Source organism: Cydia pomonella, chromosome 8, assembly GCF_033807575.1.
Source record: "Cydia pomonella isolate Wapato2018A chromosome 8, ilCydPomo1, whole genome shotgun sequence".
NCBI classification, from domain to species: domain Eukaryota; kingdom Metazoa; phylum Arthropoda; class Insecta; order Lepidoptera; family Tortricidae; genus Cydia; species Cydia pomonella.
The window spans coordinates 10,132,174-10,154,782 of NC_084710.1; the positions used below are offsets into that span (position 1 = coordinate 10,132,174).

Genomic DNA, 22,609 nt, shown 5'->3' on the forward strand with positions numbered 1-22,609 from the left:
AACTTCAGTTCTCATTGCAAATCAGATTGGTATCATCATATTTTACGTTTATCTATACGAGTACATCACCAAGAGTAAAACTTGAAAATCTTATACCTTACAACACATTCGTCTACCTGTTTCCGATATATTCCAGGAACAGTAATCAGAACATATATTTGTCAAATTTATTTAAAGCGCGCCGAAACCGCCAGGAAGTGTAATAATCACATTTCGCCTGACTGCGCGCGTTGTGTTGTAAAAAATGTGTGTTTGAAATCTATTGAAGCACCCGGAGGCACGAAGAGCGCACGCGGCCCCTTATTTTCTCTGTCAATACAAATATTGAAAAATCATTACGTACGCTCACTTCTTTTCTTCTCTCTTTATAAATTCTCAGGGAAAGTATTTCTATTTGGTTCCCTCGTCATTCGTTCGGGACGTGGAAGTGACACAATTGGAAACAAAACCATAATAACAAGACAAGATCTGTCTTGTCATTATGGTGGTATGGTCCAAAGAGCATATAATCACTACGTTTTAAGAGACGGGACTTCCATACTAGCGAGTGGAATCCCTTTGTTTCGCAAATCATTACCAAAATGTACGACAAAGAACTGTCAAAGAACCATAGTACCAACATAAGCAATTTAAATAGTGTAGTACGCTACACGCTTGCGTTTCTTATCGATATCGATAAAATGGGGAGGGTTGAAATATAGACTCTTGTCTACAAATTTTGTACTCGAAATCAAGTTAGGATCGAGTCCACATTTAAGTTTTATGTTATATAGTGGATAGTTCTATGAATAGACTAATACGTGGTCGAGCTTAATGTGGACTCGATTTTTTTAGAACACCTTGTTGTTCTTCACCACTAGGAAGGATCAAAGTAGCACTTTTTTTCCCTACTAGGAGGGATCACTTTTTTCCTCTTTTTGCATACTTCTTAGGTTAAATTATTTAATTTAATTACCATTAATTAAATTTATTTATTTATTTGTACCATAATAATTTCCTCATAGGTGATGTGAAAAGCAGTATGTAAATTTATCACGTGGTAGCAAAAATATTTCCACCTTAGGGTGGTATTCCACCTATCCAATTTCTTGGTCCAATGTCATTGCGTCTCTCTCTGTCATTAATCAAAATGTGAGACGCAATACACATTGGACAAAAATTGCATAGGTGGAATACCACCCATAGGCGTTAACACTTGAATCCCTCACTACGCTAGCATTCTATTTTAGAATACCTCGTTACACTCAGATTGTAATTATAAAATCCTTCACTATTTTTTTTCTTAATTTTTTTTTTATCAAAAGCACTATTTTCATCATTTTGAAAATAGCTGCAGATACATGTTTCAATAAATGTAACTTTTTTATGGGAAGATGTATCAAGTCTTCGTTCCCAACAAATTTAACCCACTGCCTGCATCTGAAAACATACAGCCTTGGTTATGTACAGTTTATATTCCAAGTGTTTGCTAATGAGATGATCAACTGATTATTTAGCGCTAATATGCATCTATAAATCAAATCAAATATGTTAAATAATGACCATTAATGCATAGATGATAGATAATTTTCCACTGAAAATCTTCGACGAATTAATTTTGTGTCATATTGCATGCAAGTTCTCAGGAAATTTCACATATTTTATTTAATTACTTACACTGATATACAAATAAACATACAATTATCGATAGTTTTAGTACATCCCTAGTTCACAACTAAGAATAATATAAAATATCATATTTTCGATGTGTTTTAAGCCTGCTGCACCAAAATAAGGTCAAAAGTATCTAAAGCAATACGTACCGGTCTTTATCCAAGGGAAATTTTGCCATAAAATCCCTTTTTTCGTGATTTTCTCGAGTGGCTCACTTGCCACATATTTCACACTTAGTAAACCGTTTTCTCGGTGGCATTGTAACAAACTCGTTGTTTATTCTGATCACGGTTCACTATTTTCGATATTTTCACTAAATAATAAAGATATTGCACGAAATACCCGAACAAAACATTGAAGCCTTCATAACAAACAAAACAATTAGGCTGACAGTTGACTTGATGTAAACTTGACAGAATAAATAGCACTGACGTTTTATTTTTCTTCGTTGGCAAAGATTTGCGAAACAAGTTCCATACAAAACTTTTGTTCCTAGTTGCGTCAGCCTGGTATGGTCTGTGTATCTGTTTGTACATGACAAGAGTGTTAAGGCTTCACTTCACTACTTCCATTGACATTTTATAGTTCGGACGCATTTGTTTCTTAGGGTCGACCATGTCTTATTTTTTTATAAGGGGTTGGGAGGGGTAGTTTTTACGTAAGATCACATACATAGATGCGAAACTTTTCAAATTTCTATGAATTGATGACGTTTAAAATCCACTCTATACACAGAAACAACCAAACGCGTTTTTTAAATTGTAAATTAGCTTTTCCTTTAGATTTTTTATGTAACACGGGGGGGTACCTCCCCCCCCCATACTTACATAGGGGAGGAAGGGGGTCAAAAACAGGCAAAAATCGTCTTCGTAATAAATGTATGGCGCTTTATAATATGTTCATGATATCTTTATCTGTTTGGTCATATGGTTTGCAGAAAAATAATGTCACCCATTTGAAGGTACACATCCGATTCAAATCAAACACACAAGACAATTCGAACGTACACTATCAGAATGATATTTGAATGATGTTAGCTAGTTATCGCGCGACTCGCTCGCGTCAATATACATCTGTACGGACATGTACGAGCGAAATGATTGACATCATTTAGATGCCATTCTGATATCAGTATGCGTTCGAATTGGCCCGTAAGTAGGAGGACATGTCTGGCTTTTTATGAGATTTCAGTAGATAAAACTGTAATATAATTATATATGTATACATATAACACAACTTCTACGGACAGGTTTCAAAGGCAGTATTCGACTTAATTTTTTATCAGTTCGTAACATCGACCTTGCAAAAATTACAATATTATCGGTAAAACGCTACAATTTGCTATTCAAAATACCTACGTTATTAGGGTTCCGTACCCAAAGGGTAAAACGGGACCCTATTACTGAGACTCCGCTGTCCATTCGTCCGTCCGTCCGTCTGTCTGTCACCAGGCTGTATCTCATGTCATGAACCGTGATAGTTAGCCAGTTGAAATTTCTAGAGATTATGTATTTCTGTTGCCGCTATAACAACAAATAAGATCGTGCGATTTCCAAAATCGCTGGTTCAGTCCACCAAAGGCCGCAGCAGCTTTGGAAATCCTAGAGGAGACTTCGGACTCGAGACGATTGTCACTCCGCAACAGAGTCCCTAGGTATCGGAATGTACCCACTTCGTCCAGTGCCGAAAAAAAGCCGCCGCCGCCTATAGAGCAATTATCATGCCTGTGCTGCTCTATGCCTCGGAGACATGGTGTTTGTACAAAGGGGACATTAAACATCTAGACACATTTCATCTACGTCTCCGGGCAATATTACGGTTGAAGTGGCAGGATCGTGTTCCAAACTCGGAGGTTCTACGTCGAACAGGCATACCGGGTATGGAGTGTCTGCTCATAAAAGGTCAATTGCGTTGGTGTGGGCACCTTGTGCGTATGGCGCCATCAAGACTGCCAAAAAAAGTATTTTACTCTGAGCTAGCCTCAGGTAAACGTAAGGCTGGCGGGCAATACCTACGCTACAAGGATGTCGTAAAACGCCATCTGTTGGCCACCGGCATATCTTGCGAGTCGTGGGAGGAGCTTGCGACTCGGAGATCGGACTGGCGAGCTGCTGTCAGTACGGGTCTTGACAACTTTGAACGCACCCGGCTTGACGCCAAACGTCAGCTCCGAAAAACTCGGCCCAAGCCCTCCTACAACTATACATACAACTCATCTGGACAGCTCTACTGTGCTCCGTGCCGCCGAACTTTCAAAACTAAATTTGGATTTGCAAGTCACGCTCGCGCCCATGCGCGTAATAGTTAATAAATAATATTTAAAAACAATATTAATAAAAATAAAAATAACTTGTCATGATGTCGCCGTCGACGGATACGTCTGGGTGGACATCATCATAACAACAAATACTAAAAACAGAATAAAATATATATTTAAGGGGGCTCCCATACAAAAAAGTGATTTTTAGATAATGGTACGGAACCCTTCGTGCGGGAGTCTGACTCGCACTTGGCCGTTTTTTTTTTGTTATATCAGTATAGCACCACATAAGCAATGTCGCGAGCTGCTAAGTCGAATACCACTTTAGGGCATAAAATTGTAGGCCAACAAAACGCCCAACTTTGTCACTTGCCATAAGGGCGCCTTGACAGGTTATTTTTATAAAGATACAAGTAAATCTCGTCCTTATAGTAAGCGACAAAGTAGGACGTTTTGCCGGCCGCAGTCACAAATAACGAAACACTGTTAAATGCGATTCTATTTATTTCGTAAATCTTTAGCTATCTGTTTGTACATCATAAACTACAACTTTACGTAAAAACATATAAGTATCTATATCTACACATGATTGCCTTCAAACTTTAAATATAGAGTTACAACCTTAGTTCCAGAGTGGTAAGTGATGCTGATGAACTATTGCATTAAATTTAGTCTATATGAACGATGGTGTGACGGGACTACGCATTAAGGTACAAGTTGGAACCCGGCGACGTAAGGCGACTGCAAACCACGATCAACGAGACGAAGTCAGCTACACGTCGCCGAGCCCGAGCGCAGACCACCGGCCTACCGCGAAAATCAGAATTCGCAAATTGGGATCTTTCTCTTTTACTCTCACTAAGACGTAATTAGAGTGACAGAGAAAAATGCCCGCAATTGATGAACCTCGATTTTTGCGATTATAGTCCTGGGCTATGGTCGAAATGGTAAGATCCCCGCAATTGGCGAATTTCTGTTTTCGCCGTAGGCCCCCAGTGGTGCCGCTGACGTCACGAAACAATTGGAACCAACTAAATACGGCGCTGCGGTAAGCAGTCAGATTCGAAATTAACACAGCGATATGTCCATGATCATATTACGACAGGCCGCCACACGAAGTCTGTACGTAGTTGTCGTCTACGGTCTCTACACGTCGCCGGGTTCTAATTTGTACCTATACGGGACTTAATCACGTAAACTTAGAATTATTTAATCATACTGATGTTTTAAACTTTGCTTTGTTCTTTGTTGCAGAAAGACTGACTGACAAAACGGTTACGTAGCTATTCTACCTGCGCGTTCTTCGGACTATCCGCACTTGATCCGGAGGCGTAAGCCGGTTACACATTTGTCTGACATGTCATGTTGTGTTGTGTCATGACGCATCAGAGTGGCAATCGGTTCCATACATTTAATATGGTTGCCTGCACATTTGTCTGAGGCAGCGTGCATCACATTAAACTGTTAACCCAGTGTCAAATTGTACTGGTAATTCTGGTAACTCCAGGTTTAACCGGTTAAACCGTTAACTTAGTGTCAAATTGTACTGGTAACACTGGTAACTCCAGGTTTAACCGGTTAAACCGTTAACTTAGTGTCAAATTGTACTGGTAACACTGGTAACTCCAGGTTTAACCGGTTAAACCGTTAACTGAGTGTTAAATTGTACTGGTAACACTGGTAACTCCAGGTGTAACTGGTTAAACCGCTAACTCAGTGTCAAATTGTACTGGTAACACTGGTGATGGTGCAAGTGGCCCTTAGTGTCAAAGATGTTAAAACGCGCGCTTATCAGTCTTTCTGTGATCTTGAACGTCAGTATGTTCAAAAAGTATATCTACATAAATTAAATACTCGTAATTCACTAATTAAGTCCCGTTTATGAAAATATAGTAACAAACTAGGTAGGGACATAATTTATGTTAGTCACATTTTAGTCACCTTGCGATCTCGCCAACTTTTATGATTTCGCATTTGGAATAGTTACTGTCAGAGATCAAGATACTTGGTAGTGTTGGGTAGTGCTATTTGAAACCACGGAGCTTGGAACTTTGAAGTAAACATTTCATAACAAAACAATTGCTAAAACAAATCCTATATTTTTAATAAATCAGTACTTCTGAAATAAATTCATCTTAATATGTAAAATGCATGTTAATGAAGAACAACTTTGTATCGCCTTATTTTCTCAATTATTAGGGCATTCATTTAGAAGAAGATCCAAGATGGTAGCTGCATGTAGTGCACTGCAGATTACATATCGTTAAATGTAGTTCACTAAAAACGCCTATCATTACTGTATTAGGTATATGTTCTCCATATTAACTGAACGTATTTATATAACTCATCGTCATTATAGCCTCCGGTCGCCCACTGTTGAGCATAGGCCTCTCTTCGTGTACGCGGCTTATCCCGGTCCTGGGCTAGTCTCATCCAGAAGTCTGCGTTCTGTTAATATAGATGACATGTTGACATCAAACATCGTGAGGCTATTTAAAAGTAGTTTTACTTCAGATATATCATTTACATATGTGTTATGCTAAATAAAACTTTTATCCTCGTTTGTAACACTGTCAAATTTTCCAGTGGTTGTAATTATTTCATCGAGACGGTAAACTGTAACCCTTTTCTATATAGGTAAGTACTGCACAAATGTAGAAAGTTTTCCCAAAAAATCCAAATATATATCTTTGATTATTCATTTCGCGAAAGTGCAATTTAAATGCTAAATTTGAAATTCTATTAGCGTGTGGTGGTCGATAACTCGTACCATGCCTAGAAAAAATAGAAAAGGGTTATATTACCATTCATAGCTATATTTGAAAAACGTAATAAGTTTGAAATATTCATATTTACGCTCACATAATATAAAAGCTAAATGAAGTCGTCAGATGTAAGACAACGTACATGAAATATGGCACTGTCTGCAGAAAATACATCATATTTTGTCTTAACTAAACATACCAACGAGAGCTTTCAGTAAAATGGCATTTTTATTGATTAAGTAAGTACTGGAAATCTGATGGTTATTGACTGTACCTATGTATATTACTTATTTTTATCTGACATCAGATAAAAATAATTAAGTTTTTATATTGCATAAAAAAATAGGGAATATAAAAGTTAGGATAAATCTAGTTAAACGGCACTGACACAACTGCTCGCATCCTATTGTTCCCGTAAAAGCTATTAAACTATATAAAAATGTAAATTAGAGTCGAGTACCCAATATTACACACGCTGCAGAAATCTGGCAATGTAAACTTTAACAGGTGAATTATTCATAATTAAATATACTGTTGCATTTGCAGCTGCTGGGGATTTTCGGAACTATAAGAAATGATGGCAATGCTCTTGGGCCTTTTTACCATCAAACTACGTTCAGGTTTTTCATTTTTAGGGTTCCGTAGTCAACTAGGAACCCTTATAGTTTCGCCATGTCCGTCTGTCTGTCTGTCTGTCTGTCTGTCCGTCCGAGGCTTCGCTCCGTGGTTGTTAGTGCTAGAAAGCTGAAATTTGGCATGGATATATAAATCAATAAAGCCGACAAAGTCGTACAATAAAATCTAGAAATTTAATTTTTTTTAGGGTACCTCCCCTACACGTAAAGTGGGGGTGAATTTTTTTTTTTCGCTTCAACCCTAGAGTGTGGGGTATCGTTGGAAAGGTCTTTTAAAAGTAATAGGGGTTTTCAGGAAACATTTTTTGATAAAGTGAATATATTCGGAGATAATCGCTCCGAAAGAAATAAAAATGTGTCCCCCCCTCTAACTTTTGAACCATAGGTCCAAAAAATATGAATAAAATCGTGGAAGTAGAGCTTAAGAAAGACATTAAATGAAAACTATTGCGGACATGATCAGTTTAGCTGTTTTTGAGTTATCGCAAAAAGTTTTCCCTTCATAGTAAAAAGACTTACTTTAATTAGGTACTGATTATACAAATTAGCCTATTTGTTTAACACGGGTGAAAGGTACCGTTTCATCCCTTGGTTAACAATTTACTATACTTTAAGCTCCAGTTTAGCTTATTGTGACGGAAGAGTAACTACGGAACCCTACACTGAGCGTGGCCCGACATGCTCTTGGCCGGTTTTTTTTTTGTTTTTTTTTTTCAACCGTGTTAATGGATGAAAACTCTGCTTCTAGTTTTACTATTTGTAGTTAGAACTAGTGGTTAGAAATTGTTGTTTTCTTTGTTTGTCAACTCAGTACCCTGCAAAACATTGCATATATACAGAGCACTAAGAAAACTGAAAAGTGTTGATTCATTCTTGGACCAAGCACAAAGAAGATTGAAGTGTTCATACTTTCTTAATAAATAGGTATAGCTTACAAATAAGAGTTATCATATCAAATTATGAGAAATTTGACAATCTGGGTTTTTCTTTTAACAGTATGCAAAGGTCAGGTGATGTAAACATCTAAAAATGACATCTGGTTTTCATGGAGCGATGGATATTTTTATATGTGGACCTGTATACATATATGAATTTTGAGAATGGGAAAACGTACATAAACTTACAAATCATAGATTCCAGGATTAGAAATTTACGTACAGTCGAGTACTCAGGTCGTAAATTACGTACATATTTTTCAGCACCCAATGACAAATACGAGTAACTAGAAAATATCGACAAAAACCGCGCACTGTTTTAGTACAATGGGTTCGTGTGTCGTACAACGTTTTACAGTACATATGGCCCTTTAAATTTTCGACATAGGCATGTAAAGCACTACTAGAGTAATGTAAAGTAGCACCATAATAGGTACTGTAAAATGTTTTACCGCCCTCTACATACATATAGGTACATGGGTTAGATTTTTTGGGTATTTAGAAGGTCGCACACAAAAATTAGCCTTAAGAGGATACGGGAGCTGAGATTAAAAAAAATAGGTGAATATATCCGTCTCGCAAATCAAAGCGGCTTTTAAAATTAGTGCGATAAGAACAACGTCAGGTTAGGCGGAAAATCCTTCGTGAAAATCTCAAAAAACGGTGTTTCGTACTCGACTGTTTCCTCCTCCAAAACTTAACCAAATGTAACGGAATTTTGAGATTTAAATGGTAAATTACCTAAGTCGGACTTTTTTGCTTTTTAGGCTAATTGAACCATGCTTCTCTTTGCGGCCTAGGAAATTAGGCCGTTTTTGCGAATATTCGAAGTGCACTAGCGCCTTAAGAAACAAAAATATCAAAAAAGCAAAACAGTCTAACACAGATATTAAAAATAATAATCTGTTTTGAAAAAATCATTGCTCTAGCTTCAAGAACCACGGAGGAAACAGTCGAGTACGTTTGTATGGAGAAATGACCACTCCCGTTGCCTCATAATTGTATGACTACGATTTAAGCTTCCGCAATCTTCGTCTAACTATAACTATACTCACATATAAAATTATCTGTGCCAAAGAAAGAGACGTAGGTAACCTCAAATGTTTGCGAGAGACCAAGATTGCCGAAGCGCGTTACTTTATACCTAATCAAAGAGTACGCAATTAATTAAAGCACAAATCAGGAAAACGAAAACGTGCTTAATTACATTTTACATTGGCATACGAGATTGCTAGTACTCTTCTTAATTTACTTTTGCTAAAATAAATATCTCGACAACAATTTTTGTATAAGTACAGGGACCATAAATGTACGATTTCAAACGTTTTGGCACTACATGACCTGCGGCTGTACCATGGTCGCATGTTTATCACCTATCACACACGCCTGTCTCGTTCTAACAAGTAGGTAACTGCGAAAGTGACAGGCATAGTGACAAGTAATAAAAATGCAACCATGCTGCCACAGCTGACCGCGGTAAGATCGTTTACAAGATAGCTTATGTTATTTATTACGATGAAAGGGTTAACAAGGAAGACGAGATCTGCTCTATGTAAATGTTTTATAGCAACATTTATTATTAATAATACGTATTTCTTAAAAAATATAGGTCATAGGTACACTTACCTATACTCAAACAAACCTTAATGATCACAATAATGCTACGACTTTACACAAAAATACGTATCTCTATGTCCTAAGTTAGTTAACAAAGGTTATTTACACTTTAGACACAAACAAGTATAAGCATCGCTGCCCATCCAACTTTGTACTTATTCCATAGAAAAATATGTACGTCCAATTATATCACATAACAGCTCCCGTACAGCGTGCAGCCGACCGCTCCGCACTGCAACAAAGAACGCCGTTATCTATAAGCCCTCGCGTCGCGTCACTCCCTACGTTAAACGTAATGCTGAAACAACAACCTATTGTTCCAATTTGCATTTCTGTTTGCCGAAATTAAGGCTTAATTATCCAGTTATATATACGTATTCATAAAATCAAATATAGTTTACAAAGAAAATGAAAAACATTATGTAAATAAAACAGTAGGTATATCTTTAGCTATCGAATAAATTTATTTAGCGTGTATTTTTGATACTACCACATATTCCTAGGGCAGTCCATAGGTACAGGTCCTAAATGTCCTAATGAATGAACTTATATGTTTTATTATAAAATGTTTGACTTTTAATTTTTCTTTTAAAATATTTAAGTACGCAATGTATCATTACTTTTTTTACTCAAATCGTAACATTTACTGACGCGACTTCAGTTGTCCGTAATGTACTCGTATTACGGCTACAGCTAGAAAAAACTTAACAAAGATGCCCTAAAACGGATCCCCACTATTATGGTTACACCTACACCTTAAATCTTGAGTTAAATTATTTTTGAAAAATAGTTTTACAAGACTGTTAAATCGCCACAAGCGGCAGCATATTTTTGCAATCAAACACTCTTTGTAAACAAATACCGATGCAACTACCAACTGCCCAGCCGCATAAATGCACAGTAAAACCGAGCCGCATGTGGCCGTCAAAGGGTAAGTGGAATGAACATGTAGATGTAGATACTCACACTGGTGCTACGTCAGAAGCGAGTCGTATTCGAAGGGCGTGGGGTCGGCTGCGCGCAGGTGTCACCACAGCACTCCACCGGATATATTCGACACCTCTATTTGGTCCTCAGTTTCCACCTCTACGAATGGCACCCGCCTTCTCCTATATCTCAGACGAAAACTGATCCAAAGGATCAAAGACATTACTATCAGTAGGGACACGGCAACTGTGCCTATGTATTGCGCGTAGTTTGTGTGAGGCGACTGATACGGCGAAAACTGTGATTTTTCGTTCTCATCCGCAGTCTGATTGCCGCCCGCGACGGCGAGCCCTATTTCATTATGAGTTACATTTAAAAGGGTCGCTGGGTGAGATTCATTTTTTACTAAGTTCATTTGTAAAAGTTTTTTAGCTTCCACTGGTGTATTCAAGCGCTTACCAGATTTATTATTTTGCCGAATTTCTGGAATGTCATCTTCATTCCCTTTTTTCGAGTCCCGCCATGATGGAGATAAATTAGGTTCTGTATCTAAAAACCTTTGATCTATATTTAATTGATCGTGTAAAAGTTTGTTTTGCTCTAATATTTTTGAGGACTCTCGTGATTTCATGGCCATAGTTTCGTTCAAGTAGTCATAATATGGGAACTTTAACGTATTTTTCATCTTTAGCGCATCTTTCTTTTCACCAGGGATTGAACTATTAGCATATTTCGTATATTTGGCAATGGTCCTGTTTAATTTCGACTCGTAATCGTAGCTAACAGAGTTATGTTTAATCTTGTCACGTTTTGCATAGTCGGAACTTTTCTCTGTTTTATTATTGAGATACCCATAGTACCTCAACAATTTATTTATCATTTCTGTGCTATATAAATTCACCGGCGGTAAGCTTTCGCTTATGGTGAACGTTTCTGGAAAAGTGCAGTTGTATTTGATTATATCCTCTTTGGCTTCTGAAGTAGAGTAATAACAGCTTTCGCCGTTTGATGCGGACTGGTTCCAATTCATCCAATCTTTTAGCCACATTTTGGCACTACAATTAAGGCTATTGCCGTGTAATCTCAAGGTTTTTAACTGACTGAGATAGAAAAGTAAGTCGTTTCTTATTTCTGATAGATTGTTCATCCTTAAGTCGAGATATTGCAGATGTGAGAAGGCAGCCAGCGCAGCGGAGTCGGCGAGCAGCTGGCGCGCGAGGCCCGGGCTGGCCTGCAGGTGCAGCATCTGCACGGTCTCCGGGGACGGAACGGGGAACGAGCCGTCCTGCGCCGGCACCGACACGTTCAGGTAGCACAGTCTTAAGTCACGAAGGGACAGAGGTCCGTCAAAGGTATTCGACGATAGAACTTGAATCGGATTATTCGACAAATCCAACATTTCGAGAGACAGTAAATCGTCAAAAACATGGTCTTCAATGTACCGTATTTGATTGTTTTTTAATAGCAAAATTCGCAAATTGGGTAAGTTTTTGAAGTCGTGTCGGGATAAGTTCTTCACAACATTACTATTAACGGATAAATATTTCAACTCATCAGGTAGAGATTTAGGTATGGTTGTTAAAATATTCTTATTGATATTTAGTAATAAGAGCATTTCCAATCTACCCAAAGAATCATCCTCGACGGAAACAATTTTGTTGTCAGAGAAGTCGAGAGACTGCAATAACGGGTAGCTGTCGAGATCGCCACATCTGACGGATGAGATCTGGTTGCCGACGAGCGACAGGAAGCGTACAGAGTGGGTGAAGGCCTCGGGCACCTGGTAGAGGCCGGTACGCGACGCATCTATCTGCTGCAGCCGGCGCCCCGTGCCCACCAGCAGCTGCCGATCTAGTTGCGTGATTCCTAAATGAGGATTGTCAGTCAGTAGCAGCCGTGCAAGGTTCGGCAACAACTGCAGCGCGCCAGGCTCCATTTTCTTCAAATTGTTATGCGATACATCCAAGTGTTGCAACAACCAATTATTAAAGTAGTTCTCATGGATAAACTCGATGTTATTTCTACTTAGATTAAGATGTTGAAGGTTTTTAAGCGGCGTAAAAACGTTCGCTAAAATAGTAAGGTTGTTTTCTGATAAATCCAGCAATTCTAGTTTTGAAAGTCCATTAAAACTTCCCGGAAATATGCTTATTATTTCATTTCTACTTAAAATTAGTTTTTGAAGAGAAGAAAAATTATTGAATAGCCCTTTTGTGATGGATTTCAGTCTATTATCAGATAAGTCTATATGTCGTAAGTTTCGGTTGTTAACGTTGATTGCAATTTTGGAAAGGTTGTTATTTGTGATGGCTAGCGAGTAGGTGTCGAGGGCCGGCGAGGCGAGGTCGACGCTGCCACACGCGCTGCAATAACGGACCATCACTTCTGATAGCGTTTTGTTTGCGAACTTCTGCCTCCATGTTTGCTCTTCGTCGTCACAACACACCGACACGTGATGCGCAATCTGATTTTCTTTCAACGTTACGTTGTAGGAGCAATTTAGAGATAATGTTAAATTGTTATGGCACGTACATTTTCCTGGACATGTCGATGCTAGATTGCTAACTTGCCAAAATGATAAAAATACAAAAAGCAAATATTTTATTGGTGTTAGAGTCATTGTTTTATGCTTTCCTGAGTCTATGCTGGATTAAGAACCAGGATCGGTTGAGTTAGCGGAGATATACAATCGTAGTTCACAACAGCACTGATGTCATGTGTTCTACTTGTTTGGAACATGTTGTTTTCACTCCGGCACAGACACTTCAAGTAGGCGCGTTAGGTGCTCGGAAGCTGTCAGTCATGCTCGCGCTCACCTAGCGGAGCAAGGAACTTAGACGTGAGTCGCGCGAGAGGCGAGTGCTCGCGGGAAGCGTCGCGGGCGAGTGTTGTCGTGTCGCGAGACGGAGCGGACGGCCAGCGACACAGCGGGCGCCGACGGGTCTGCCTGCGAACTGCGAGAGCAAGGGCGAGAGCCCCGGCGCCGGCGCCCTGCCGCCGCCGTAATATCCCTCACAACCTCATTTTTATATAGTCGACTGACTTCCACACCGCCACTATTTATGTCATACTCGGCGCTCCCTAATACGTTATTTTTAGGGGCCAAGTATTTGTAAATGTACGTTATATTTTTCGGTCGTTCTAACTGAGATTGGTCCCAGTTGGGCTGTCTCAGAGGAGAACATGATTTAGACAGATATTTATTACGGCTAAAGTTTATGGCAACTTTTATTCAGAGCCACATACCAAGTTTCCATTTAAAATATACATTTCCACGATATCAGTCTATTTAAATGCATATTTTTTTTAGTTTACATAATTACCTTCCTAACTAGTAAAATATATGTCTCTTATGTAACTTATTCCACAGTAAAATAAGATTAGAAATAGTGTTTTTTTTTTGTACATCGCAACAAAGCCACTGTTTTATTTCCTCGCAGCAAATGGATAGCAGTTTTCTTTATTTGCACGAGAAGGAAAACCGATTAAACCGAGGTTGGTGGCAGTACAAAGCCGTAATACCTTTATTGTGGATGTTCTCTTTAACTTGCAAAAAGTCTCCGAGTGCAAAGTAAAAGAAAGGCGCGACGAAGCCTACCTGTTTATTCAACCCTTTATGCTGCTTCGAACATCTTTACTGGAACGTTCGACTGGCATTTTCATGAATTGCTCCCACAAGGCTCTCTGAAGGGTCTCTTTATTGCGCTCCTTAATTTGGGTTATTTGAACTTTTCTTGTCCTCTCCTGAATGTTTTGAGGGCGCATCGTTTTTCAGGCGGCCAGCGTTGGCTGTGTAACCTAATACGTCCGACAGTGTAGATTCCATCACCATTAATACCGCAGGGTTGTTTAACTTCTTGCTATTTTGAACAGCAAAATGAGCTATTTAGCTTTTTTGTGGTAAGATGCCGCATTGTTTTATGCAAGTTCAAAGCTTATAAAATATCAATAACATTGCCGCTTTTGCGGCTTTTTGAATTTAGGTACAATACGTTTACGGTTTATGTTTCAAAATTTTTGGATTTTTGTCTGGCGCGCGTATACGCGTATTATAAAATATAGTGTATACATATAACTTTAAGTTTAAACAAAATGATGAAAGCGCAATCTGTTAACAATTCTATCTAAACGTCAAAAAAACAGCTTCTCACACTAAAAGTCTATACAATACCGTCTCCATACCTTAGGGAGTAAAAATACTAGAAGAGGCTTTAATACCTTTGGTACAGAACCCTAAAAATTAAGTAACCAAATGTTACAACCTGTAACTAACTATTCCTTGTCAATTTACTAATACACTAAATAAATTGTTCATACGTTTTACCATTTTAGTAATTTCCCAAGTAGGTAAAGTGACTATGTAGCGCACTCTTGAAATATCTACATTTTTAGGCGGTAATCAATTATTTCCATTGCACACAAAGTAGAATAAAATTATGATTTTATTTCAAAGTTAAACATTAATTTAATGCTTATTTCGCAGTGTGACAACGAACGCCGCTTGGCGCGGTTTACGCGGATGCACTCGCTCAAACAACTCATTTATAAATGACATACTGAAACTTTCCCCGGAAATTAAGCTATTTATTGTTGAAAACTGGCACAAAATTCAACATAGATACACTGCCCGATTTCCAGAATGAGATACGATAACGATAAGTTCTGGTATAGATAAGTTCTCATTTAGATATCGTTTGTATGTCGTATTATTGACTGAAGCAGCTCGATTCGGGCAACCAATGTCACTTTGACGTTAGAAATATCGAAGATAGATCTTATTGGGGTCACAGCGGAATCGAAATAAACGTCAATTTTGTCGTTTAGTTATCGATCTTTTAAAGATCTTTCAAATCTTAAACGTGTCTTAATCATTCTTCGAATCGGGCCGACAGTACGTACCAACTCTTATATAGTTGCTTTTAAAGATTAAGATACGTGATCACTATTTTGTAATGTATAATGCCCTTAATATGTTCAGTTTATGTCTATAGTTTCTTATTTTCCGATTACATATTACCAAGACAAATAAATGTAGATTTTAGACTAAGTAGTAAGCAGCAAAGTGCGCCTCCATTGAGCGAATACATTTATAAAAGTGACCCAGAGCTTAGAGACCGAGAGATAAATCATAGTGAGGAAATAGCGGGTTTTCTCATAGGCGCGCAACCGGACAGAAAAGGTAAACCCGAGGCTTTGCAGGAGTAACGACGTGTACTAAAATAACGAAAGATCTCGGACAAACCATGAATGACCTCAAGATACGGCAGGCAGCATATAAAAGTAAGGAAATTGTTCTCGGAGTCGAGCGCGTTCATTACCTAGGAAAAGGAAGCCTTGCCTGAGGCAATTACCTGGCTCAACTATCCGTTGGCCATATGTTTGTTTCAGGATAAAGACTAAGAAGGATTCATGCATACTACCTACGTATTTGTGTGGACTCTCTTACTTCAACTGCCACAATTGCTAGTGGTCGTTACTCGGGAGCATTTGCGTGGCGGCGTATTCAGTTGAGTTTAAGTAAACACATTGACAAGGTTTACATACCTTATTTGAAAATGTTTGTACCGATGCTACCATGAAAGTACAGTCAGATTAACAATCACTTACTGTAGGTATTAGTGATCGTCAATTGGTTAGTTTTAATATACACTCCAACGGACGAGTTTACATTATAAACTTATCCTCTCTTTTGTTGTAAACAGAGCTCAACGAGGGGGGGGGGGGGGGGTATAGGGTCGGCAACGCGCATGTAACTCCTCTGGAGTTGCAGGCGTACATAGGCTACGGAGACTGCTTACCATCAGGCGGGCCGTATGCTTGTTTGCCACCGACGTAGTATTAAAAAATAATAATAATAATAATAAAAAACAGATAATACCTTATTTATTAACTTATTAATGTTATTATAATAAGTAAAACATTTTAATTTTACATTAATTTTTTTATAATGTTGAATCAATACGGGAACAAAAATGTATACTTCAGTATACAAGTATCATAGAATAAGTTTATAAAACAATCTTCCTGTCGAGGCGCCAGTAGAGGCACTCGCCGCGAGGCAGAGTTAAACGGTCCATTACTATCGCTAGATAAAAGCGATTAAGTAACAAAATAAACGCGGCACAAACCGAAGCATTAGGCCATTAGCGACGGGTACAGTAAACTGTTCCGGGAACTAAAAGTAAGGCTACGGGGGAACGAAATCGCTGTCATTAGGGTAACGAGCCAGGCCGCTGCGTCAGCCTGGGTCCGAGCAACTCTTTAGTTGCAAGACCTAATGAACCGGCATCCTCTTGGCAGCCTGCCTGCCTTGGACTGCCATTGATTGCTATTGCCTTGTTACCTTTTTTACTAGAATTAAAAGCTAATTGTTTGACCGGTACAAATGAATTGCATTCGCCGGCTCGCCTTGCGAGCAATTAGAAGTCATTTCAACCGTCCTTGAGGTAAGAGGTTACTCGAGCTTATTACGCTCCCAGCTTTATTTTTCTGGACCGACTTAACTTTATATGGTCACCCGAAGTTTGGTCATGAATTTGAAACTGATTTTGTTTGTAAGTTTTCAACAAAAACTTGCTTTCCTCTCTGTAGGACGGTACTTAAATGGAAAAATACTTTACGTTCGAGCTAGATGGAGTTCTTAGCGAACACACATAATGTATTGACCAATATTATAATTTTACAGATGTTCCATTTAAAAATAACATTATTAACTAAAACTAAAATGCTACAGGTAAATAGAGGGATGCAAAGTTAATTAGCTGTTGCGAATCTGTGTGCAAGTAAATCTGTTTAGCCATTGTTAATCGTTCTGTCCGGCGGAGACTAACGGGTGAGCCGTGGGAACTGCGAGCCGTAATAAGGGTCGTGGCGTAAAACTTTATTACACGCTCCACCTCGGCCCATGAGGCGGATGCGAAATGACGGCCATTCTCATTAACCTCGCCGCCTCGCTTTGTATCAACGTTGCTGGTTACACTTTTTCTCTCGTAAATAATAACAGCGGCACATTATTGCCGTACTATTGCCTGGAATAACGCGCTGGGTTGAGCATACGGATTTAATGTGTGCCGTACGTCCGCAGTTACTACGTAACGTGTGCCTTTCCGCATTATGTCCTACCTGTTTGGCTGGCCTGTGCTTTGGTGCTTTGATGCTGAACATTGGCAATAATTATTATTCTTTGTTCTTGGCTTAGGTATTGTTGTTTCATTTGGGTAGGTTAGATGTTCTTATAAATAAAATCATTAAATAAATAGTCAATAACTGAGAAATAAAACTTTAACATGATTATTTTCTGAACTATTGTTAATTATTTATTAATAAAATGAAACATTTGTGTATTTGTGTGTTCTGTTTAGTGTGTTAAAGTTAAAGTGTTAAAATATTTTGTTTTTGTCGAGTTTTGTAAATACAAAATTACCTAACTACCACCACTAAAATAACCATTGTAATAATAGAGCGCTCTGTACAAGTTTAGACAGCAACATAACAGTAGTAATCATTGTTTGGAGCTACCCCGACCACAAACCGACGTTTGGGATAGAAACAAGCCCAACTCAACCCAACAGGCGGTCACTAGAATTCCAAGGTCGACACTTTAATCAATCTCACTACTGCGGCTCAAAATGCACGGTAGGTCCGTCTTGAAATATGAGAGCTCGCCCAAGGGAACTAATGTTTTATATTCTGTCGTTGTATTGACAGTCATGACTTATTGCCCGACAGATTGCGAGGCTCGTCTCCAACTAGCACTGCGCAAACATTATTCTGCGGACCTTTTTCAGACGGGCATCGGTATTCCTTTCGTGCAGGGGAGAAAATTCTATAAAAAAGCTTTGTTTGTAAATTTTTGGTTTCACCAGACTGTAAATCATGTATTGTGTGTGCTGTGAGATAAAAATGCGAGCCATGTTATGTTGGTAACTTTTTAGCGCAATGACTTCAATTCATTGTAATACTGATACTTTTGTAATTATCCTATGTTATTTATAGTCAGGTACTATAGGTAATACAGAAGATAAAAATTAAAAATATATGAGACTGCAAATAGATCACAAGGGCAATATTATACGTCAAGTTAAATTACCAGCGGTTCGCAAAGTTTTAATGTCTTTTGTAACCAAAGTTAACCATAATTGATCAAAGTGAAAGTGTGTATTAAATTTAAATGAATAACTTGGACTAATTATAATATGCAGACAGAACGACCTTGCTGGACAGGTAAGCTAAATTAATGCGGTGAAGTAGTTTAACGACAATAAAACAACAAAGTATGCACCTATTGACAAACAAAGTAATCCGCATAGATTACACTGTGTCAAACGTATTACATAAAACATTTTCCGTACCCGGCCCGTTATATAATTTAATCACTTTTAAACCTCTCAACGGCTAACTCAATTTACCGAGCGTTGCGGGAAAACACACGCTGGGGCCATGTAGTAAAAATGCACGTGACATCTCTTCAAAGCTTTTCATTATTAAGAGCACTATTAAAGGCGCCGTAAAAACGCCACAGCACTTTCTTTTTCTATATTTTTTACGGCTCTGGATACCACCTACATCATAAAAAGTGAAATATTGTGTCTCGGCGCGGATGCCGCGTCCCTTTATGAGATTAGATTGAACTGAAATCCGATAGAAACGTGAACGTTTCATATCACGCGACGTAGGTACCTATTTGATCCGTATAAAGTCGAGCCTTAAGGAGACATTCGGGTGCCTACTCCAGCTGCAATACTGTTGCGACATTACTGCTGCGGTATTAATAGCTGCATCAGCCGTCCGTCCGTCCGTCCGTCTGTCCGCCTGCCTGCCTGCCTGCCTGCCTGCCTGCCTGCCTGCCTGCCTGCCTGCCTGCCTGCCTGCCTGCCTGCCTGCCTGCCTGCCTGCCTGCCTGCCTGCCTGCCTTCCTGCCTGCCTGCCTGCCTGCCTGCCTGCCTGTCTGCCTGCCTGCCTGTCTGCCTGCCTGCCTGTCTGTCTGTCTACACACATACACACAGACATACAGACAGACGGACGGACGGACGAACGGACAGCGAAGTCTCAGTAATAGAGTCCCGTTTGACCCTTTGGGTACGGAACCCTAAAAATGACCAAAAAACTGAGTGCTATAAAAAGAGATCTTTCTATGCAAAGCTTATATGTAAAACCTTTGCAAGCACATTTAACGAATTAAGATAAGGATACGCTGAGCAACTAATGGGGCGAAAACCGGGACTATCGCGACTGCCGTTTAAATCCCTTCGCCTGAACAAAGAACTAGGACGCCAAAAAACTTGTACCTACCAACAGGGATACTGGGCGTAAAAACGCAGATTCCGCCAAATGACTAACTTACATAATAATTTAGTGGGTCATAAATTAATATAGAAAAGTTTTACCCATTTGAATATAATATTTTTTTACTTTCATTGATATTGGTTTATTTGGTACAGCGACGTTCTAGGTGCGTATACCTTACAGCATAAATTCACGGTTATTAGGGGATTGTAAATATAGTTCTAAGCAGTAGCCATGCATAATATGCATATAGCCTCCTTTGGAGACGCCTTGTCTGTAATGTTCTGCTGATTTTTGCGAGGAAGGGGCACATGAAATGTATGTATGCAGATAAAAGTCTGTCCATACAATAAATATGGCAATTGGCCGAGGTTTTCGACAGAGGGGTAAGCTTTTAAAGGCGACTCCAGTCTATATTACAGTAAGCTCAATAAGGCTTGTGTTGAGGGTACTTAGGTAACTATATATATAATATAAATATATACATATTTATAAATACTTAAATACATAGAAAACACCGATGACTCTGGAACAAATATGTATCACACGAATTAATGCCCTTACCAGGATTTGAACCCGGGACCATCGGCTTCATAGGCAGGGTCACTACCCACAAGGCCAGACCGGTCGTCAAAACAACGCGCCAAAACTATCTGTCATACTGGAATACTTTTCCACATAGAGATAAATATATACAGTGTATTTGTTCCAGTCTAATTATTCTACATAAATACAGAGGCAATTCTTTTTGTTAAGATGTTAGAAAATGTAGACACACTTGTGACGCGTAGCGTGTACCCCTAGTATAATAAATTTACACTAGGGGTTCTGGTCCGTTACTTTTGCAGACCGTGCCTACTCGTACTTACAGCAAAAAGCTCAAAGCAAAGCAACGGAGAAAACTATGGAAGGTAGAGGCAAGTTGCAAAAGTATCCAGCTGTCAGCTATACATAATAGTTCCAAATCTCTCCAGAGTAGCGCTAGAGTAACTAAGAACCTAGGCGTGATTGATGGAGTGAAGTGCGCTGTCTATGATTAGATTTTTTTCTGAAGTATTCTAGGTAGCGCCACCTATTTATGGTTTTTTGTCACACACTTTTTGGTATATGGAAATTCTATTCCTTAACTCTACCTTCCATAGAGAAAACGTCGCTCACTACATTTGGTGACAAGCACCGCGGACGGAGCTCCCGTCCTTTTACTCCATTTACTCTCTTGTCATACTAATAACTATTCTTTAAAAGTCTATATATTAATCCATTTATTAGGTACCAATTCAATCCAACCCAATTTGCGATTTTTTGTTGAATTAATAGCCCAACTAATACCGCAATTGCAACTTTGTTGAATTAATTAATGTTTTCTTACTTGGGAAAAGTTTACCGCAGGTTTATAAAGCTAAGGTTTCTGCTTGCCGCTACACAATTTCTCCTAACGATGTCTACTTTGCCTACAAAATTTCCTCTTCAAACGAATGACGCTAAAAAATCTTATTTTATACCGATATAACAACAAACTTGTTTCAGCAAAGTACGGTCACTGATATCAAATATGCTTAAATATATTCGAAAACCTTTTTCAGATAGCCCGTAGTTTTCAGATCTAGAAACTTTTGGAAAATCAAATTACCAGTTTACCTACATCGACTTATTACGAAGAGGTTGGAGATAAATACTTAAAAAAATATTTTGATTTAATGTTATAATTATGCTTTGTAAAATTTAATATTACAACTATATAAAAGAAACATGAAAATATGTGTCCGCGGCCGGTAAAACGTCCCACTTTGTCGCTTGCTATAAGGACGCCTTGACAGGTTATTCGTATAAAGATACAAGCAAATCTCGTCCTTATGGTAAGAGACAATGTGGGACATTTGACTAGACTTTGACACATATACCCTATAGTTTCCGATGGAAATGGCTGTGACATACGGAGAGACAGACGGACGGACATGACGAAACTATATGGGGTCCGTTTTTGTCATTTTTACTACGGAACCCTAAGAATTGTTCCGTTACGTAAATACTGACAGACCCCGCACCGCAGAAACCGTTGAAGGTAGGATCTTAAAATTCAAAAATATACTTTAATGTTGCCGTTATAATCATTGTTGAGAATCACAAAGATATTTTTTTAAACTGAGGTTGAAAGTTTTTAACGGCTTCTACGCGTACGAAACCGCGGGCGTAGTACCTAGCACTACGACAATAGAAATAATAAATGTTAAGTAATTCCAAATAATATTTCAAATATAATACCCAATTTATATGAAGGATAGAAACGCACCTCCGTAAAAATATTAGCTCATTTCAACTCAGAGAGGAAGATAAAAAACAGAAAAAAACAGAGTAATTTATCAAAAATTAACAGCCTTGATTTGTGCTGCCATTTGTCTGAGACCGTTAGATCGGCCGTGAGCTAGGTATATCTGTCGGTATTAGGAGACCAGCATAAGTAGGGCAATAACATTATCATAACAACCCAATTCTCGGGCTAAGGGATCCGATATCAGATAATAAAAAATATTG

At 38.7% G+C, this 22,609-nt stretch overlaps 1 protein-coding gene and 1 long non-coding RNA gene across 2 annotated transcripts in view; both read right to left on the reverse strand.

The window, feature by feature from the left end:
• Positions 1-4,399: 4,399 nt before the first annotated feature.
• Positions 4,400-15,154, reverse strand: LOC133520524 (toll-like receptor 13). The gene is made up of 2 exons (XM_061854996.1): positions 10,832-15,154; positions 4,400-10,097 (listed from the first exon to the last, which is right to left on the reverse strand). Exon 1 carries the CDS (start codon positions 13,410-13,412, stop codon positions 10,893-10,895), a length of 2,520 nt encoding a protein of 839 aa, XP_061710980.1. The 5' UTR covers positions 13,413-15,154; the 3' UTR covers positions 4,400-10,097; positions 10,832-10,892.
• LOC133520525 (uncharacterized) overlaps positions 4,400-22,609 on the reverse strand; it is a 46,378-nt gene continuing 28,168 nt past the window's right edge. The window contains exon 2 of the long non-coding RNA XR_009799771.1: positions 4,400-7,506. This is a non-coding gene — a long non-coding RNA (uncharacterized LOC133520525). The remainder of the gene's footprint in view (positions 7,507-22,609) is intronic.

Coding starts and splice junctions, on each gene's coding strand:
- LOC133520524 (XM_061854996.1), bottom strand. CDS start 13,412: ATGACTCTAACACCAATAAAATATTTGCTTTTTGTATTTTTATCATTT.